This window comes from Ochotona curzoniae, unplaced genomic scaffold (assembly GCF_017591425.1).
Source record: "Ochotona curzoniae isolate NIBS_2020 unplaced genomic scaffold, NIBS_Ocur_1.0 scaffold_4937, whole genome shotgun sequence".
NCBI lineage: Eukaryota > Metazoa > Chordata > Mammalia > Lagomorpha > Ochotonidae > Ochotona > Ochotona curzoniae.
In genome coordinates, this window is record NW_024467126.1 from 968,526 (window position 1) to 982,530 (window position 14,005).

The 14,005-nt window shown below is 58.4% G+C and overlaps 1 protein-coding gene across 9 annotated transcripts in view; it reads right to left on the reverse strand.

The window, feature by feature from the left end:
* Nucleotides 1–2,811: 2,811 nt before the first annotated feature.
* NRXN2 (neurexin 2) overlaps nucleotides 2,812–14,005 on the reverse strand; it is a 107,191-nt gene continuing 95,997 nt past the window's right edge. For 5 of the 9 annotated variants that reach the window (XM_040970721.1, XM_040970722.1, XM_040970723.1 and 2 more), the window contains 2 exons: nucleotides 13,535–13,613; nucleotides 2,812–3,738 (listed from right to left, as the gene is read on the reverse strand). In XM_040970721.1, coding sequence (XP_040826655.1) covers nucleotides 3,434–3,738; nucleotides 13,535–13,613 — 384 coding nt within the window. In that variant the 3' untranslated portion in view covers nucleotides 2,812–3,433. Of the gene's footprint in view, nucleotides 4,318–13,534; nucleotides 13,614–14,005 lie in introns of all 9 variants that reach the window. The other 4 variants (XM_040970718.1, XM_040970717.1, XM_040970716.1 and 1 more) reach the window with 1 other exon arrangement.

Below are 14,005 nucleotides of genomic sequence, written 5' to 3' on the forward strand. Positions count from 1 at the left end.
TGTTCAGAGGTCTCTCTCTCTCTCTCCCTCCTTCTCTGTCTGGTCTCTCTATCACTCACTCTGCTTTGCAAATAAGCAATTTTTTTTTTTTTTTAAGTTTTGGAACCAGCATGGTGGCACCGCAGACTACACCATTGCCTACAGTGTTGGCATCCCCCTTGGGTGCTGGTTTGTGTCCTGGCTGCTCCACTGCCCCTCCAGCTCCCTGATAAAGGAAAGCAAAGGAAAACAGGATGGGACACCCATAGGAGCTCCTGACTCCTATTTTCACCTTGGCCCAGCCCCCGCCGTTGCGGCCATGTGGGGAGTGAACCAGCAGATGGAAGATTCTGTCTCTTTCTCTGCCTTTCACATAAATAATTCTTTAAAACAATTTTAACACACAGCGTGATAACTTGAGTGAGGTGACTCTCACAGGAGGGTAAACCAAGTCATGGCTGAGGAACCTCACCCCTTCTCCAGCTCAGGCCTGGGGATGGGAAGGGAAGCTGTAGACAGGCCGGCAGATGCAGGGCCCAGCCTTCCAGCCCCCAGGCCATCCCGCTCTCAGCCACCTCCATCACAGATGCCCCCTACCTCATTCAAGCCCACTTTTAAAACTCCTGTGAACAGGGGCTGGCATTGCAGCATAGCAAGCCAACTCTCCACCTGCAGTGCCAGCATTCCACATGGGCACCAGCTGGAGTCCTGGCTACTCCACTTCTGATCCAGTTCCCTGCTTATGGCTTGGGAAAGCAGCAGAGGACAACCCCACGCTTTGGGACCCTGCACCCATGTGGGAGTCCTGGAAGAAGCACCTAGCTTCTGACTTTAGACCAGCCCAACTCTGGCTATTGCAGCCATATGGGGAGTGGCCCGGGGGCTGGAAGAGCCATCTCTCTCTCTCTCTCTCTCTCTCTCCATCACTCCTCTCTGTAACTCTGTCTTCCAAATAAAAAAATTAAAAAAAAATTTTTTTTTAATTACTTGGCCCAACACAGTAGCCTAGTAGCTAGGGTCCTTGCCTTGCATGTGCCAGCATCCCCTGTGGACTCCAGTTTGTGTCCTGGCAGCCCCGCTTTCCATGCAGCTCCCTGCTTGTGGCCTGGGAAAGCAGTTGAGGACAGCCGAAAGCCTTGGGAGACCCAAAGGAAGCTTCTGGCTACGGATCAGCTCAGTTCCAGCCGCTGCAGCCACTTGGATAATGAATCAACGGACAGAAGATCTTCCTCTCTGTCTCTCCCCCTTTCTGTATATCTGACTTTCCAATAAAAATAAATCTTTTTAAAAATTCCTCTTCCTCTGGATACCAAGATTTCTGCCAATTTGTCTTTTCTGGCTTGTGGTCAAGGGGGAGGGAGAACCCAAGATGGAGTCCATGCCTGGTCCCTTGGGCTGAGAGCAGCCCAGGACCCATCAGGGCTCTTCCAGGGTCCTTGACAACCACATCCGTGTGTCCCTAGTGGCTCAACAAATACAAACCCATCTCCCAACCCAGGGGCCTGGAAGGGCTGACCTCTGTGGACCTTCTGCCTTGCATCCCCAAACAGCCAACTTGCAGGGTGTGGTCAGGCAAGCCTTAAGATGCTGTCACGTGGGCCCATGCTGTGGCCTAGTAGCTAGAGTCTTCACCTTGAACGCTCCAGGATCCCATATAGGCACCAGTTCTGATTCCATTTGGGTGCCAGTTCTAATCCTGGCTGCTCCACTTCCCATCCAGCTCCCTGCTTGTGGCCTGGGAAAGCAGTGGAGGACGGGTCAAAGCCTTGGAACACTGCACCCACATGGAAGACCTGGAGGAAGTTCCTGGCTCCTGGCTTCGGATCAGTGCAGCACCGGCTGTTGCTGTTGCGGTCACTTGTGGAGTGAATCATTGGATGGAAGATCTTCCTCTCTGTCTCTCCTTCTCTCTCTCTATAAAACTTTGCAATAAAAATACATTAATCTTTTTTTTAAAAAAGATGCCATCACACAGCAATCCAGCTGACATTGTGGTCGAGCACTGTGAGTGCCTGGCACACCCAGGCCCCGGGCACAGCTGCTCTTCCCCCACCAAGGCACCAGCCAAGTCCCCCACCCCGGGAGCAGCTCAGCGCCCAACACCAGCTAGGCTTAGAAGCCTGCTGCCTCAGGCTGGCTGCTGCCAGGCCTTCAGGGCTGCCAGGACACGGAGTGGAGACAGCCTGCCCCAGGAACCTAAAAGCCGAGCCGGTCCAGGGATGGGGTTGGGAGTAGGGGTCTCGCCAGCTCTGCTGTCCCCCAGCCCAGTGCCCCAGCCTGTAGGACCAGCATCCTTCAGGTACCCCCTCCCCAACACCTGAACAAACTGCACAGGACTGTTACAATTTGGAAAGTTTTGTTTTCTTTTTCCCACACATTTCTGGGGTTGAGGGGGTGTTTTCCAAGACTCTGACACATTTGTTAACAAAGAGGAAAAAAAAAGTGGGGAAGCAGGGAACCCATGAGCTGAAGGGTGACCCCAGCAGTTCCCAGGCGCCTCGCTGGCTCGCTCCCCGCCCCCTCCCGATGCCGGCGCCCAGGAGGTGCCACTGGCTGCTGCCCCGCATCTAAAGTATTTGTAATAAATATCTGCATTTGCCTCTCCCTCCCCCCGCCCCCACCCTGCCCTTCCAGCAGCTTCTCCCCCTGCTTGACACACACAGGCCTGCGGAGGGAGCCCAGCAGCCCCTCTCCTGGGCAGCCTGAGGCCACCACCTCCTTGGGGCGCTGGGAAACAGCCCCGCTTGCTGTCCGCCCTACCGCATCCACTGCACTGCTCGCTGGCCGGCCCTCCCTCCCACCCTGTCTCCCACCAACTCTGTCTCCCACCAACTCTGAAGCCCAAAAGAGGAAAGCAAGGGAGAAAACAGATCTACCTAACAAAATAAAAAAAAAAAAAAGAAAAGAAAAGAAAAGTAGGGAAGGTGGGTGGGGTGCGGAAGGAGCCCACAGCAAGCCTGGGGCGGGGACGGGGAGACAGCGGGAGGCAGAGACACGGAAGAAAATGGACAGGTGGACACCTGACAACTCCCCCCGACCCCAGCCTTCCTTCCCACTCAACCCCACCAAAATAAGACTACACCCCTTAAAAAAATAAATCGATGGGGGCTGTGTGTGAGCGCGTGCCCTGTCCGCTGGGGGGTGCACCTGCTGCTGACTGCAGGAGTGAGGGGGTGAGCCAGTGCGGGAGGGGGTGTCTTTCCTTTTTCCTTTCTTTCTTTTTTTTTTTTTTTTTTTTTTTTTTTGCGGTTCCTTTTCCGGAGAAAAGCCTGAGGCAGCCAAGGAGAGGGTCCCCAAGTCCTCCCACAGCCTAGGGCAGGGAGAGACCCGGTCCTCCTCCTGGCCGCCCCCCCAACACACACACACACACACACACACACGGTGGGCGGGCAGGTGTGCGGTGTGGGGGGCCGGCTGGCATTGGGGTGCCCTGCCGGGTCGAGGGGGAAGGGGCTCAGACGTAATACTCCTTGTCCTTGTTTTTCTTGGCCTTGCTGGGCGTCTTGGGGGCAGCCGGGGCCTTCTCCTTGACCACGGCCCCGTTGCTCTGGGCCGAGTTACTGATGTAGTTCCGGCTCTGGTCCACCTGGTAGGAGCCCTCGTCGCGGTTGCGGTACTTGTACATGGCGTAAAGGAGGATGAGGATGCAGAGCGCCGCCGCCGCCACGATGCCCACCACCATGCCCGTGGTGCTGCTGGACTCCCGGATGACCTCCACGGCGCCCGGCGGGCCCCGCTCCCCGGGCCCCGTGGGGTTGGCTGTGGGCACATGGGGGAAGCCGGGGGCCGGGGTCACGCCGGGCCGCAGGGGAGGGGGTCGCCGCGGCTCGAAGGCCGTGGGCGCCCCGGGCCCCGCGGGCGGGTTCTCCAGGAGGGGCTGCAGCGGGTCGCGGTGGTTCATTTTGCCCGCCGGCAGGTTGGGGGCGGAGGGCGCGAGCAGCACCCCGGGGGCGCCCGTGGCCCCATCTGTCCTGAGGTTAGGCCTGGGGGCGGGTTTGCGGGGGGACAGGAGGGTGGTGCGGTCCGTGACCAGGGGGAAGGTGGTGTAAAAGTCTTCGTCGTCCGTGGGGGGCAGGCTGGAGTCAAAGACCTCGCCGGAGGCGAAGCCCGAGGCCTCGAGGGGCTCCTCCTCGCAGTCGCTGTCGTCCCGCTCGGCCTGGCACGGGCCCCCGGCGGGCGGCCGGCGGGCAGCGGGCGGGGGCAGCGTGTCCTGCGTGGCGCCCACGCCCGGGAGGAACGGGTAGAAGGTGGGGGGCGGGGGCACGAAGGGGGAGCGGGTGGCCACGGGAGGGGGGTCTAGGGAGTCCTCCGTGATAATGGGTAAAATGAGCTCGCCGCCTAAAACAACAGAGAGAACACAGAGAAATGGGGCGTCAGCGGGGGCCGAGGTGCGGGGGGCCGGCACACAGCGAACAACAGCCTCACACCCAAATGCTTCCAAATCGGCTTCTGGCGGAGACTTAAGAGCGGGGCGGGCCCGCGCGCCAGCCTGCCCGAGCCCGCGCTGCGCGTTAAGCGGCGGGCGGCGGCTGGGATGCCCGGGGCACCCCACGCACGCTCGGGCTCTGCCACTCTCTGGGTTACTTTTTTTTTTTTTTCCTCTAGTTTAAGAAACCAAAAGGAACAGAAAGAAAAGGAACTTGAAAAGGAACGAAAAAAAAAAAAAAAACTCTACTGCTTTAAGACTTTAAAAAAACAGATATAACAGCAGCATTTAAACATACCTAACAACAACATATTTTAGGATTTTTTTTCCAGATTTTTCTCTTTTTTTGCTTTTTTTTTTTTTGTTTTAAAAAAGAAGATAGCATACCACGGAATTCAGGCAACTTACATCAACAAATAGGCCGTGTGATTTTAGCATGAAGAAAAAAATTACAAACAGAGCTGTGTAAGCGGGTTCTCCCGGAAAAAAAATAAGAAAAAACAACTTTTTTTTTTTTCCGTACAACGTTTCCTGTTTGGTATCTCCCTCCCTTGCTCACTTTCTCTCCCTCTCTCTCTGTCCTCGCTGGGTATCTTCTCTCCAGAATGTCGGTCCTCCCTCTCCTGTGCCCTCTCCCCCTCCTTCATCACGAAGCTGGAATCTGCACCCTGCGGGCTGGCTGGGGATCCGGGCTCTTACCGCCACTTGGTGTCCGCGTGTAGGGGAGGGGGGAGTGGAAAGAGGCAATGGACAGGGGACAGGTGGCTGGTCAGACTGTAAAGGCACAGGGTTGGGGAGGGAGTGACCGTGTGCAGGGCTGCTGGGAGGCTAATGGCTACTGGGAGTGGGTAGGGGAGCAGGGCAGAACGGTGGATCAGGGGGTCTGTTCCACAGGATGCTGGGAAACCAGCTGGTGCAGAGGCAGGGAGGTGGGCAGGGCCCCTCAGCTTTCTGAACTCAACCTAACTCCCTGCCTTCCTCTTTCTTCACCCTCCATCTCTGACCCCCACTGCTTCCCTCACCCCCTCCCCCAGAACCCCCATGGGCCGCCAGGACCTGGCCAGGGCTTGATCCCCTCTGGCCTTCTTATTATTGTTAAAACAATAATAAAACAACGGAAAGAAGAAGAAAGCAAAAAAAGAAAAGAAAATACACAGCCATTGGGGAGGATGCGCTTGCTAAGACAGGGCCCTGAGGGAATAGTGGGAAGGATTTTGTGGGGCAAGGTAAGGTCACCCCTTTTCTAGATCTGATAACTGGGGCTCCCTGTACAGTAACTGCAACTCCCATCAGCCCTTGAAGGGTGAGAACTACAACTCCCAGCTAGACTTTGGAGGGGTGTGTGGACCACAACTCCCATCAGTCCTTAGGTTGACAACTGGCAATTCCCATCAGCCTTCTGCACTTCCTCTCAAAGTGCTGGCCTGGGCAGAGGAAAGCGAGTTGCAGTTGGGCTGCTGGGTTGGGGAAGGGGCTTGGTGGGAGAGCTGGCTCCTCTTGAAGGGATGCTGGGAGCTGGAGGTTGCCCTGCCTCTAGAGGGTGTGGTCTTTCACAGGCCACACCCACAAGCACCACCATCAACCCAGGGTCTCCAGCACCAGGGACCACTTGCCCACTGCTGCCTACTGGGCCTTGTCCATTCCCTTCCACCCTCAGGCCCTCGAGCCCACGGGCCTGGCCTTGGCTGCCCCAAACACAACTGCTGGCCCCTCAGGTCTCAGTGTCCAGTCATTGAGCAGGCCAGAGGACTGCAGTCAAGGTCTGCCCTGCTGCCGTACCTGCTCAGCCCTTCTGCAGCTGCTGGCCTCCCCTCGGCTGGGTCCCAAATGCAAGGAAGCCGGGGCTGACCCTCCCGTGTTTTCATAGGGATGACAATGCTGAGGCCTGGGGTGGGTAGGACTTCCCCTGGTCACCAGGTCTCAAACTTCATGCGTCTCTTAGAATCCAGGGAATGGCCTGGTTTCACCAGGGGCCCAGAGAAGTCTGAACCTCTTCCTTCTCCCAGCCCCTGCACTACCATGCCTCCTGGAAGGCTGCCTAACACAGCTCCGACATTAACCCAGGAGGCCACAACCCTGCTCCATCACCCAATTCCTGTGTGACCCGGAGAAAGTTGATCCCAGCTCGCTGGGACCGCTGCTTGTTCTCATAAAACCAGCGTGAGGCGCATGGGAACCACGCCTGGCTCCCATGAGACCTCTCACTCTGTGGGAAAGCTTAGCAGCTCCTCCCAGCCCCACCGAAGGACAGCTCCTTAACCTGCTCCCTGACCGAGGGACCACGAGCTGTCAGCTCTCAAGTGCTGCCATCCTGGGCTCCCTCACAGCACCCTGGGGTGCTCCTTACAGGTCCCCACCCAGCCCTCTCCTTCTAATTCAGAACACCTTCCCTAACTGTTCTTTCACTCATGCACCCAAGTCCAGCCCAGCCCCTCCTCTTCCAAGCAGGCATCCGAGGCTGCTCCCTGTCTCACTCCTACCCTATCCTGCAGGCGTGGATTTGGACTCACTGCCAGGCAAAGCGCAAAGATCCAAATGTCCATCTCCCTAACACCCAGCCTCCCTGTCCTGCCGTTCAACTTTGCCAAGGGGCAGGTTAAAAAGCTGGGTCCCCCTCCGTGATAGGGCAGCTGAGTGAGCCTCACAGGAGCCCCCTGCCATCCCAGCTTCCATCTTAGACCAGGTCACCAGGCGCTCATTCTCCACCACCAGCTGGCCACAGCAGGGTTACAGCCAAGTGCCAAGCCTGGGTTTCAGAGCAGACCGGAGGCCCTTGCTGAGGCACAGCCTGCCCTGGAGGGGACTGGGCAGGCTGAGCCGGGCACGGATCTTAGCTTGGTACCACCTGCTCACTCGCCAGCAGAGCAAGTGCCTGTCAGGGCTCCAGGCCTCTGTCCACGGACAAGTCCTGTCCAGCCTGAGCCCCTGCAACCATCTGCCCTGACTCACAGGCTCCCTGCTTCTCCTCGCGCTGCCTCCCGTCCCCCCACCAGCTCCCACAGTCCTCCTGGGTGGGTCATCCTCACAGTCCCAGCTCCCCTTAGGTGGGGCTCTCCGGGGGTACCCTGTCCTCCCCATCTTCCACCCCACTGTTACTCTGCCTCAGGGAGGGGGTTTTTCTGGGGGTTTCTCTCACCCACACCACTTTCTGGGTCCTGTACCTGCTCCCTCCCTCCATCAGACAAGAGAAACCACCAACACCCTTCCTTCCTCACACTCACTCAACATGGCCAGGACTCAGTGGTCATGTGACCAGACCATATAACAGGGTGCTAGGCTTTCCTGGGTCCTACCCCAGCAGCTGCAAACCAAGGGTGTGTACTGGGCAGGGGGTGCCCCTTCCAGGAGCCATCAGAGCCTGACAAGGCCCTACCCCTGCCCCAGCAACCTCCATCGCTCCCCATTCCAGGCAGCTGTGGCACTCAGAAAACACAGGCGCACACCCAGCACAGGTGCAGCCCCCTGCCCTGAGTGCTCAGAGGGAGGGGACTGGCATGTCAGTTACCAGTGACAGAGAATTCTACTCTGACCAAAGCAGTCAGCCCCAAACAAGCACCCCCTCCTGGCCAGCTCTGCTGCCTCGGGAGATGTTGAAATGTTGAGCCTTTACGGTCCATTCCCATCCAAGCAAGATATGCTGCCCTCTCCCCAAGGCGGAACGGAGAACTGCAGTAGATTGTGGCCGAGACTGACGCAGGAGGAGACACCTTCCACCGGTACCGGGGGTTGCCCTGGGGCCAGCAGGGCAAGAAGGCCACAGTTCTCATGGTCATTTGGTGTGAGTAAGGGAAACGCGGACCCTGGTCACGGACACAGCCAGCAGGTGCAGCCCCTCCGTGCACAGCAACAACGAGCTGTTCTCTCCTCCTGGTAGACATAACCCTATGCCAGGGCCCAGGACCGGTGCGGCTGGGAGAGAAGGGCGTCAGCTGGCATTCACCCTTACTCACCTGTCGGGCAGAAAACAACTCGTACCATTGTGGGTGGTGCCCCTGTGCCCACCCTGAGACACCAAGGCAGGCAGGGCAGACGCCAGGGTGGACTCAAGAAGTGAGCTACACACACACACTCTGGCCCTGTGGGCGCCATGGACTATGAGCCTGGGTCCTGAGCACGCATGAATATGTGCGTGTTCCCAAGAACACATGCCATGCAGTCACCCTCGTTAACACGGCAGGGCATGGTGTGGATGTGAGTTTGTGCTTGCAAGGCTGATTTTGAACCCCCATTATGAGGCCTCAGGGAGTAGGACATCCTGCCTACGCTCAGGGGTCAAAGCAGAGCTTTTCGACAGCTGCATCCTGGTGGCCTGATGTGCACAGGGCGAGAGAGAAACACACAGGTGGGCGCCTGCCTCTTGCCTTGTGCGCCTCGGGACTTGCCAGTGTTAGGAACATAGCCGAGGGAAACCCTTGCAAGAGCCTCCTGGACTTTCAGCCTTTAAAGCTGTGAACCAAGCAAGCTGGCCTCAGCTGCTGTGTCGCAGTAACGGGCCACAAACAGACACAGCTTCCTTCAGCTTCTCCCAGCAGCTAACTACATCTCCCAGCATCCCTTGCAACACAACAAGCAGGGCTGTAGAGCGAGCAGTGGGTCCTTGCCAGGACCGGCTGCCGCAGCCTCCCAGGTGCCAGCTTCCATGCTTTCCCCTCCATAACCGAGGACAGAGGAGCTCCAGGTGGAAGAAGTGAGGCTCTGAGGCACCCTTTGGAGCACCAGGGCACCTGAGTGAGAAACTTGAGTTAACTACTGAGAGTTAAGGATAGCCTATTTTAGGAGCAGAGGCGGCCTTAGCTGACACAGACCCTGGGGTTTAGGGAAACTGAGAGACCCCTGTGTGCTCCCGGGACAATCCCAGGAGCCAGAAGTGGAGACTAGAGGGACGACAACCCCGGGTGTGCAGGGGAAGGCTGGCTCACACGAAGCGTGCCCACCTGGAGGCTGCGGCACCAAGGGAAAGTGTGCCAAATGCCTTCCATGTTCACCTTTGCTTTTAACAACACACAACAGTCGGTCAGAAGTGACTGGTTTACAAGCAAAACTAAACCAGAGACATCCTAGACTTGTGGGCCCTGCAAAAGTTTGCAAACCCCAAAACAGTGAGAGAGAACTCAAAAAGAGAGAGGCACTGGGGGACAGTGGCCAGCAGACGTTGTCACCTGCACCAGGAATTCAGGCATGGCAAGCTTCAGATTTAATATATATTCCCTCCCCATCTACTGCTCCAAACGTCCTCAGGACATCCCCGTTAAAGAGACAAAGGAAGGGCGGTGGGCACACGCAGAGAGGCACTGGGGCCCAGCCAACGCGCAGGCGACAACTCTTGGTCTCGCTATGGCGACTGCGTGAGGCAAGTTCCGGGTCCTCCAGGGCCGCTGAGCGTGAAGGAAGGGTCAACACTGTGGTGCCTCCTTCTCCCGAGGCCTCTCTGGAGGTGGCCATGGTGGGACGGGGTGGCAAGGGTTAGGAAGTGGGCAGTGGCAGACAGCGTCTGAGCAAGAACCCTGCCTGCTGCCGGGTGCAGTTCTCCTGGGCACCAGCGGCTAGGAGCCATGCGTGTGCTGCCTGGCCTGGCCTGTTTCCCAGTAGGTTTGACTGAGCCAGTGGCTGCCATCCTGCTACCGCTTTCTGGCTGTGGAGGCAGGAGTGGCCACCACCTCCTGTGACATGAAAGCCCTGGCTGCTTAAGACTTGGGGCTGTCTCTTAGAGGGAGCTGAGTGCAAATGATGTACTAGCTGGCCGCCAGTTCTGCTCCTATGGCAGAGCTCAGGGCTGCAAAAAGCGGTGGGAGTGACGTGTGCCCCTGCCAGGGCCAGCCCAGCCTCCTCCCACCACAACTGGGGCAGGCACGCCTGGAGATGGTGCAGCTACACAAGGGAAAGCAACCAGGCCCTGAGTCACCGCTTGCAGAGGGCTGCCTGCCAATCAGGGGCGCTCATTCCGAACGCCCAAGGAGGAAAAAACGGTGACTGCGCAGCGTGGGGCATGGCACAGATGGTGCGGAGTCTGTGTGTGACAACAGCAGGCACTGCCTGGACGGCCTCTGCACTCTCACCCGCGGACCTGTGGTCTGAGCCGAGGTGACTGAGTCTTGTGGGATCCAGCCACTGGTTGCCCCTGAGGGCCTCGCTCCTGCGTCTGCGTGTGTGTGTGTGTGTGTGTGTGTGTGTGTGTGTGTGTGTGTGTGGCCTTACATGTACCTGCACTTTTATAGGCACAAGTCTGTGTGTGCATGTGCCTACAGCAATGCGAGTGTGCCTGGGTGCACACGGCCTGAGAACCAAGTATATGCATCACGCCTCAAGGTGTTTAAATATGTGTGTGCCTGAGCATGAGTGGGCATCGAAGCAGGAGCTCCTGAGGGTCTCCCCTGAGAGGAGCAGGGTGGACGTGTGTGTGTGCACGCGGATCCCTGTGGATGCACACACATGTGCCTGTGTGCACGTGGGCATGGCTGCTCTCTGCAGCTGTGTGGGTGAGTCATGGTGTGTGTGTGCTTGCACAGCCCTGGGCACCCAGCGTAGACACACACTTCTGAGAGTTCAGACTTCAGTGGATCCGGGCTGGGTACGTGTGTACTAGCCAGACCATAAATGGACACAGGTCTCTATGGTTCTGGGAGGCACGTGAGTGGCCGGAAGCCGGAGCCTGTGTGTAGAGCTCTGCATACATGAGCGTGTCTCTCCAGGTTGAACACAAATGTGCGTGAATCTGGAGTCTGCAGTCACATGTGCACACGTGCGTACACATGTTCAGAGTGGGACATGTCTGAACACACATGCTTCTACAGGTCTGAGGACACACATGTACCTTGCTGGCCTGTGTGTGTGTGAGTGTGGAAGGAAGCCTGTGGTGTGAGCTCTCACAGGCCAGCTGGGACCACAGGGGCCAGGGCCACCTTGCCAACTCTGAAAGGCGCTCCTCTTCTAATGTAAACAACCCCTTTCCTTGGCTGCGTTGCCAACCTCCAGAACTACCACGGTAGAGGACGGTCTCCCCAAGTCAGGGAGGAGTCTGTTGAAGACCTGGGATACGCAAAAGAGTGGGGAGTTGCATGGATCACCCAAGAACCCCCACCTAGACTGGGAATGAGAAGCCATGAGGGGGAAGGGATGTGAAGGCGCTGGTAGGCACTGGGGCAGCCACTGCCTGAGGCCAAGGCTGCCTCCATCCCTGACGATGATCCTGGAGCCAGGAGGTAGCCTGGCCTTCTGCCAGGGAGACGCTCCTCCTTGTCCTGGGCACCAGGGGAGGCCACAGGCTTACCCAGCACTGGAGGAACAGCAGGTAGATTCCGCCAGCATCCTCCTGAGACTCACAGCGCCACTCTGCCCCTCCTCCAGATCTTCTTGCTCAAATAATGTGTTGGGGGCCATCCCCCAATATCCCCACCCTAGCTTTTTGTCTTCTTCCAGCCCCAACTCATATCGGTAGCACCCCTCTCACAGGAGGCTGATCCAGAGCCCTGACTCGGGGAAAAGGCGTAGCTCTTCCTTTCCTTCCCATCCCAGCACCTGAGCCTAGAAGAGCTCAGGTGGCCAGCCCATGTGCTCAGCTTCATATCCAGGGTCCTGACCAGACTCTGAGCCAGGCCCGGGAGGCTAACACGTCAGGAGGGGACAGAGTATGGCCCTGGTGGGGGGCCAGTGAGCACTGTAGGTCCCTGGGTGGTGACCATCTGGGTCTAGCCAGCCCACTGTAAGGTTCCAGGATTGCAGAGTCCTCCCATCACCAAGAGTCCCCACCCCTGAGTGTGCAGACAAGGACACAGGTGGCACAGCCTGGTGCCCTCACAGCCCTCCTTCCCCAGGGCACCATCCAGGCCACTTCTTGATGGCTCTGGGCACTGATGTGCCGGAGGCCCCGAGCCTCGCAGAGCACGGTGAGGTAGCCTGTACATCCATGAGCCAGTATTGGTTTCAGAGAGCACAGGCCCTGGGGCTCTGGAGTCAGGTGACTTCCCAGCCTAGCAGCTGACAGCTGCCCCTACTGCCCAGGAGGACACCATGGCAACCAGGCCATCCGTGTTCTCTGGCCCCTAGCCCAAAGGTTCTATGCAGGTCCCACTCCCTTTTGGTTGGACCCTCAATTTTTTCCACTCAGCTCTACTGTCTCTTCCGGGTCTGATAGGGCAACCCCAACCCTGGCTCCCAGGGCACACTACACACCTTCCAGCTCCATTCCCTGGCCTGACCTGTAGGCACCAACCCCCATTCCCAGCCCGGAGGCACCAACATCACAGGTGTGACCACTGCACAGTAATGAGCAGTGTCCCTGGGTGGCCACTCTACCTCCCAAGGCCCGTGCTCCCCACTGAGGTACCTGGCCACATCCAGTCGCTGCCATCCTCCTCGGGTCACACAGCTCTGTCATTTTGGTCAGATGAGCAACCCAGCATCTTGGCAGCCCTGCTCCACTGCACGCCTCCCTCTCCTCAGCCCCACAGCTGGCCCTCAAGGCACATGCCTCCAGGGAGCCCCTCAAACCCCACTGAACCTGCCAGCCATCCTGTTCTCCTCCTGCAGGGTCCCTCCCCACACTGGAAATGTGTCAAACCCTGACCCTAATTGCCCAGGAGGCCTCAGGTCTTGCTCGGGAAGCACCTATACCCAGCACAGAGCTGGGCACAGAGCTGTGTGCAGCTAACTGCCCGTGTGACCTAGCAGTCCAGGAAGCGTCAACCGCCCACCCCAATTCCCCTCCTCACACCTCCTTGGGACAGACTTCCTCTACCTGTGGCCAGGAGAGCAGTTGGCTCTCGAAGCTGATGGGAGTTACAGTCCAGACCCAAGAGCTGATGGGAGTTGTAGTTCCCCACCCTCCACCCCAAGGACTCATGGGAGCTGCAGTTACTTATCCTGTCCTTTCCTTCCCAGAATCTTTTGGTCGTCAACCCTGGGACCCCAGGCTAAGGACCTCTCTACCTCTGGGTTGGGCAGCCCAAAATGCACCTTGCCACAGGGCACTGAGGGGCCTCTCAGCAAGGAAGTGTGGAGGGGAGGGATGCTGTCAGGGAAAGCTAAGGCCTGGTGTGGGCCTTGGGGCCGGGGCCAGGTGGCCGGGGAGTCGCCCCCCTCCCCGCAGCGTCGCAGTGGGCCCGGGGCAGGGGAGGGGGGAAAGGCACTCACCAGTACTGGGCTCACATTCCTCTAGGTCCTCGTCATCGCTCGGACACTCGGCCGAGGCCACCAGCAGGTCATCTGTGTTCTGGAGGCAGGAGGAAGGGTGGGGTGGGGGGAAAGACACGGTTCCAGGGGGGTCAGCAGACCCCCATGGCTGCCTCATGAGGGTCAGGGGCAGATCATGGCTGAGACAGGCAGCCCTGTTCCCAGGCCGGCCGTCTTGCCATGTGCTGGGTGGCCTTGGAGTTTCATTTTCTGCTGGGCAAGGGACATGTCACAGCACCAGCCCCGCAGCCCCCGCGGCTCCTGAGGACCAATAAGACAGCAGGAGCTGTGCTTTGGATTTCTGGGAAGCAAGGTGCTCTGCGGGCCAGGCCTTGGTCATTAGAGGCAGGACTCAGTCCAGCAGGGATGCTGGGAGGCCAGCACAGGTGGGGCAGAATGGAGGGCGATGGCTCCTGGCCCCACTTTACCTGC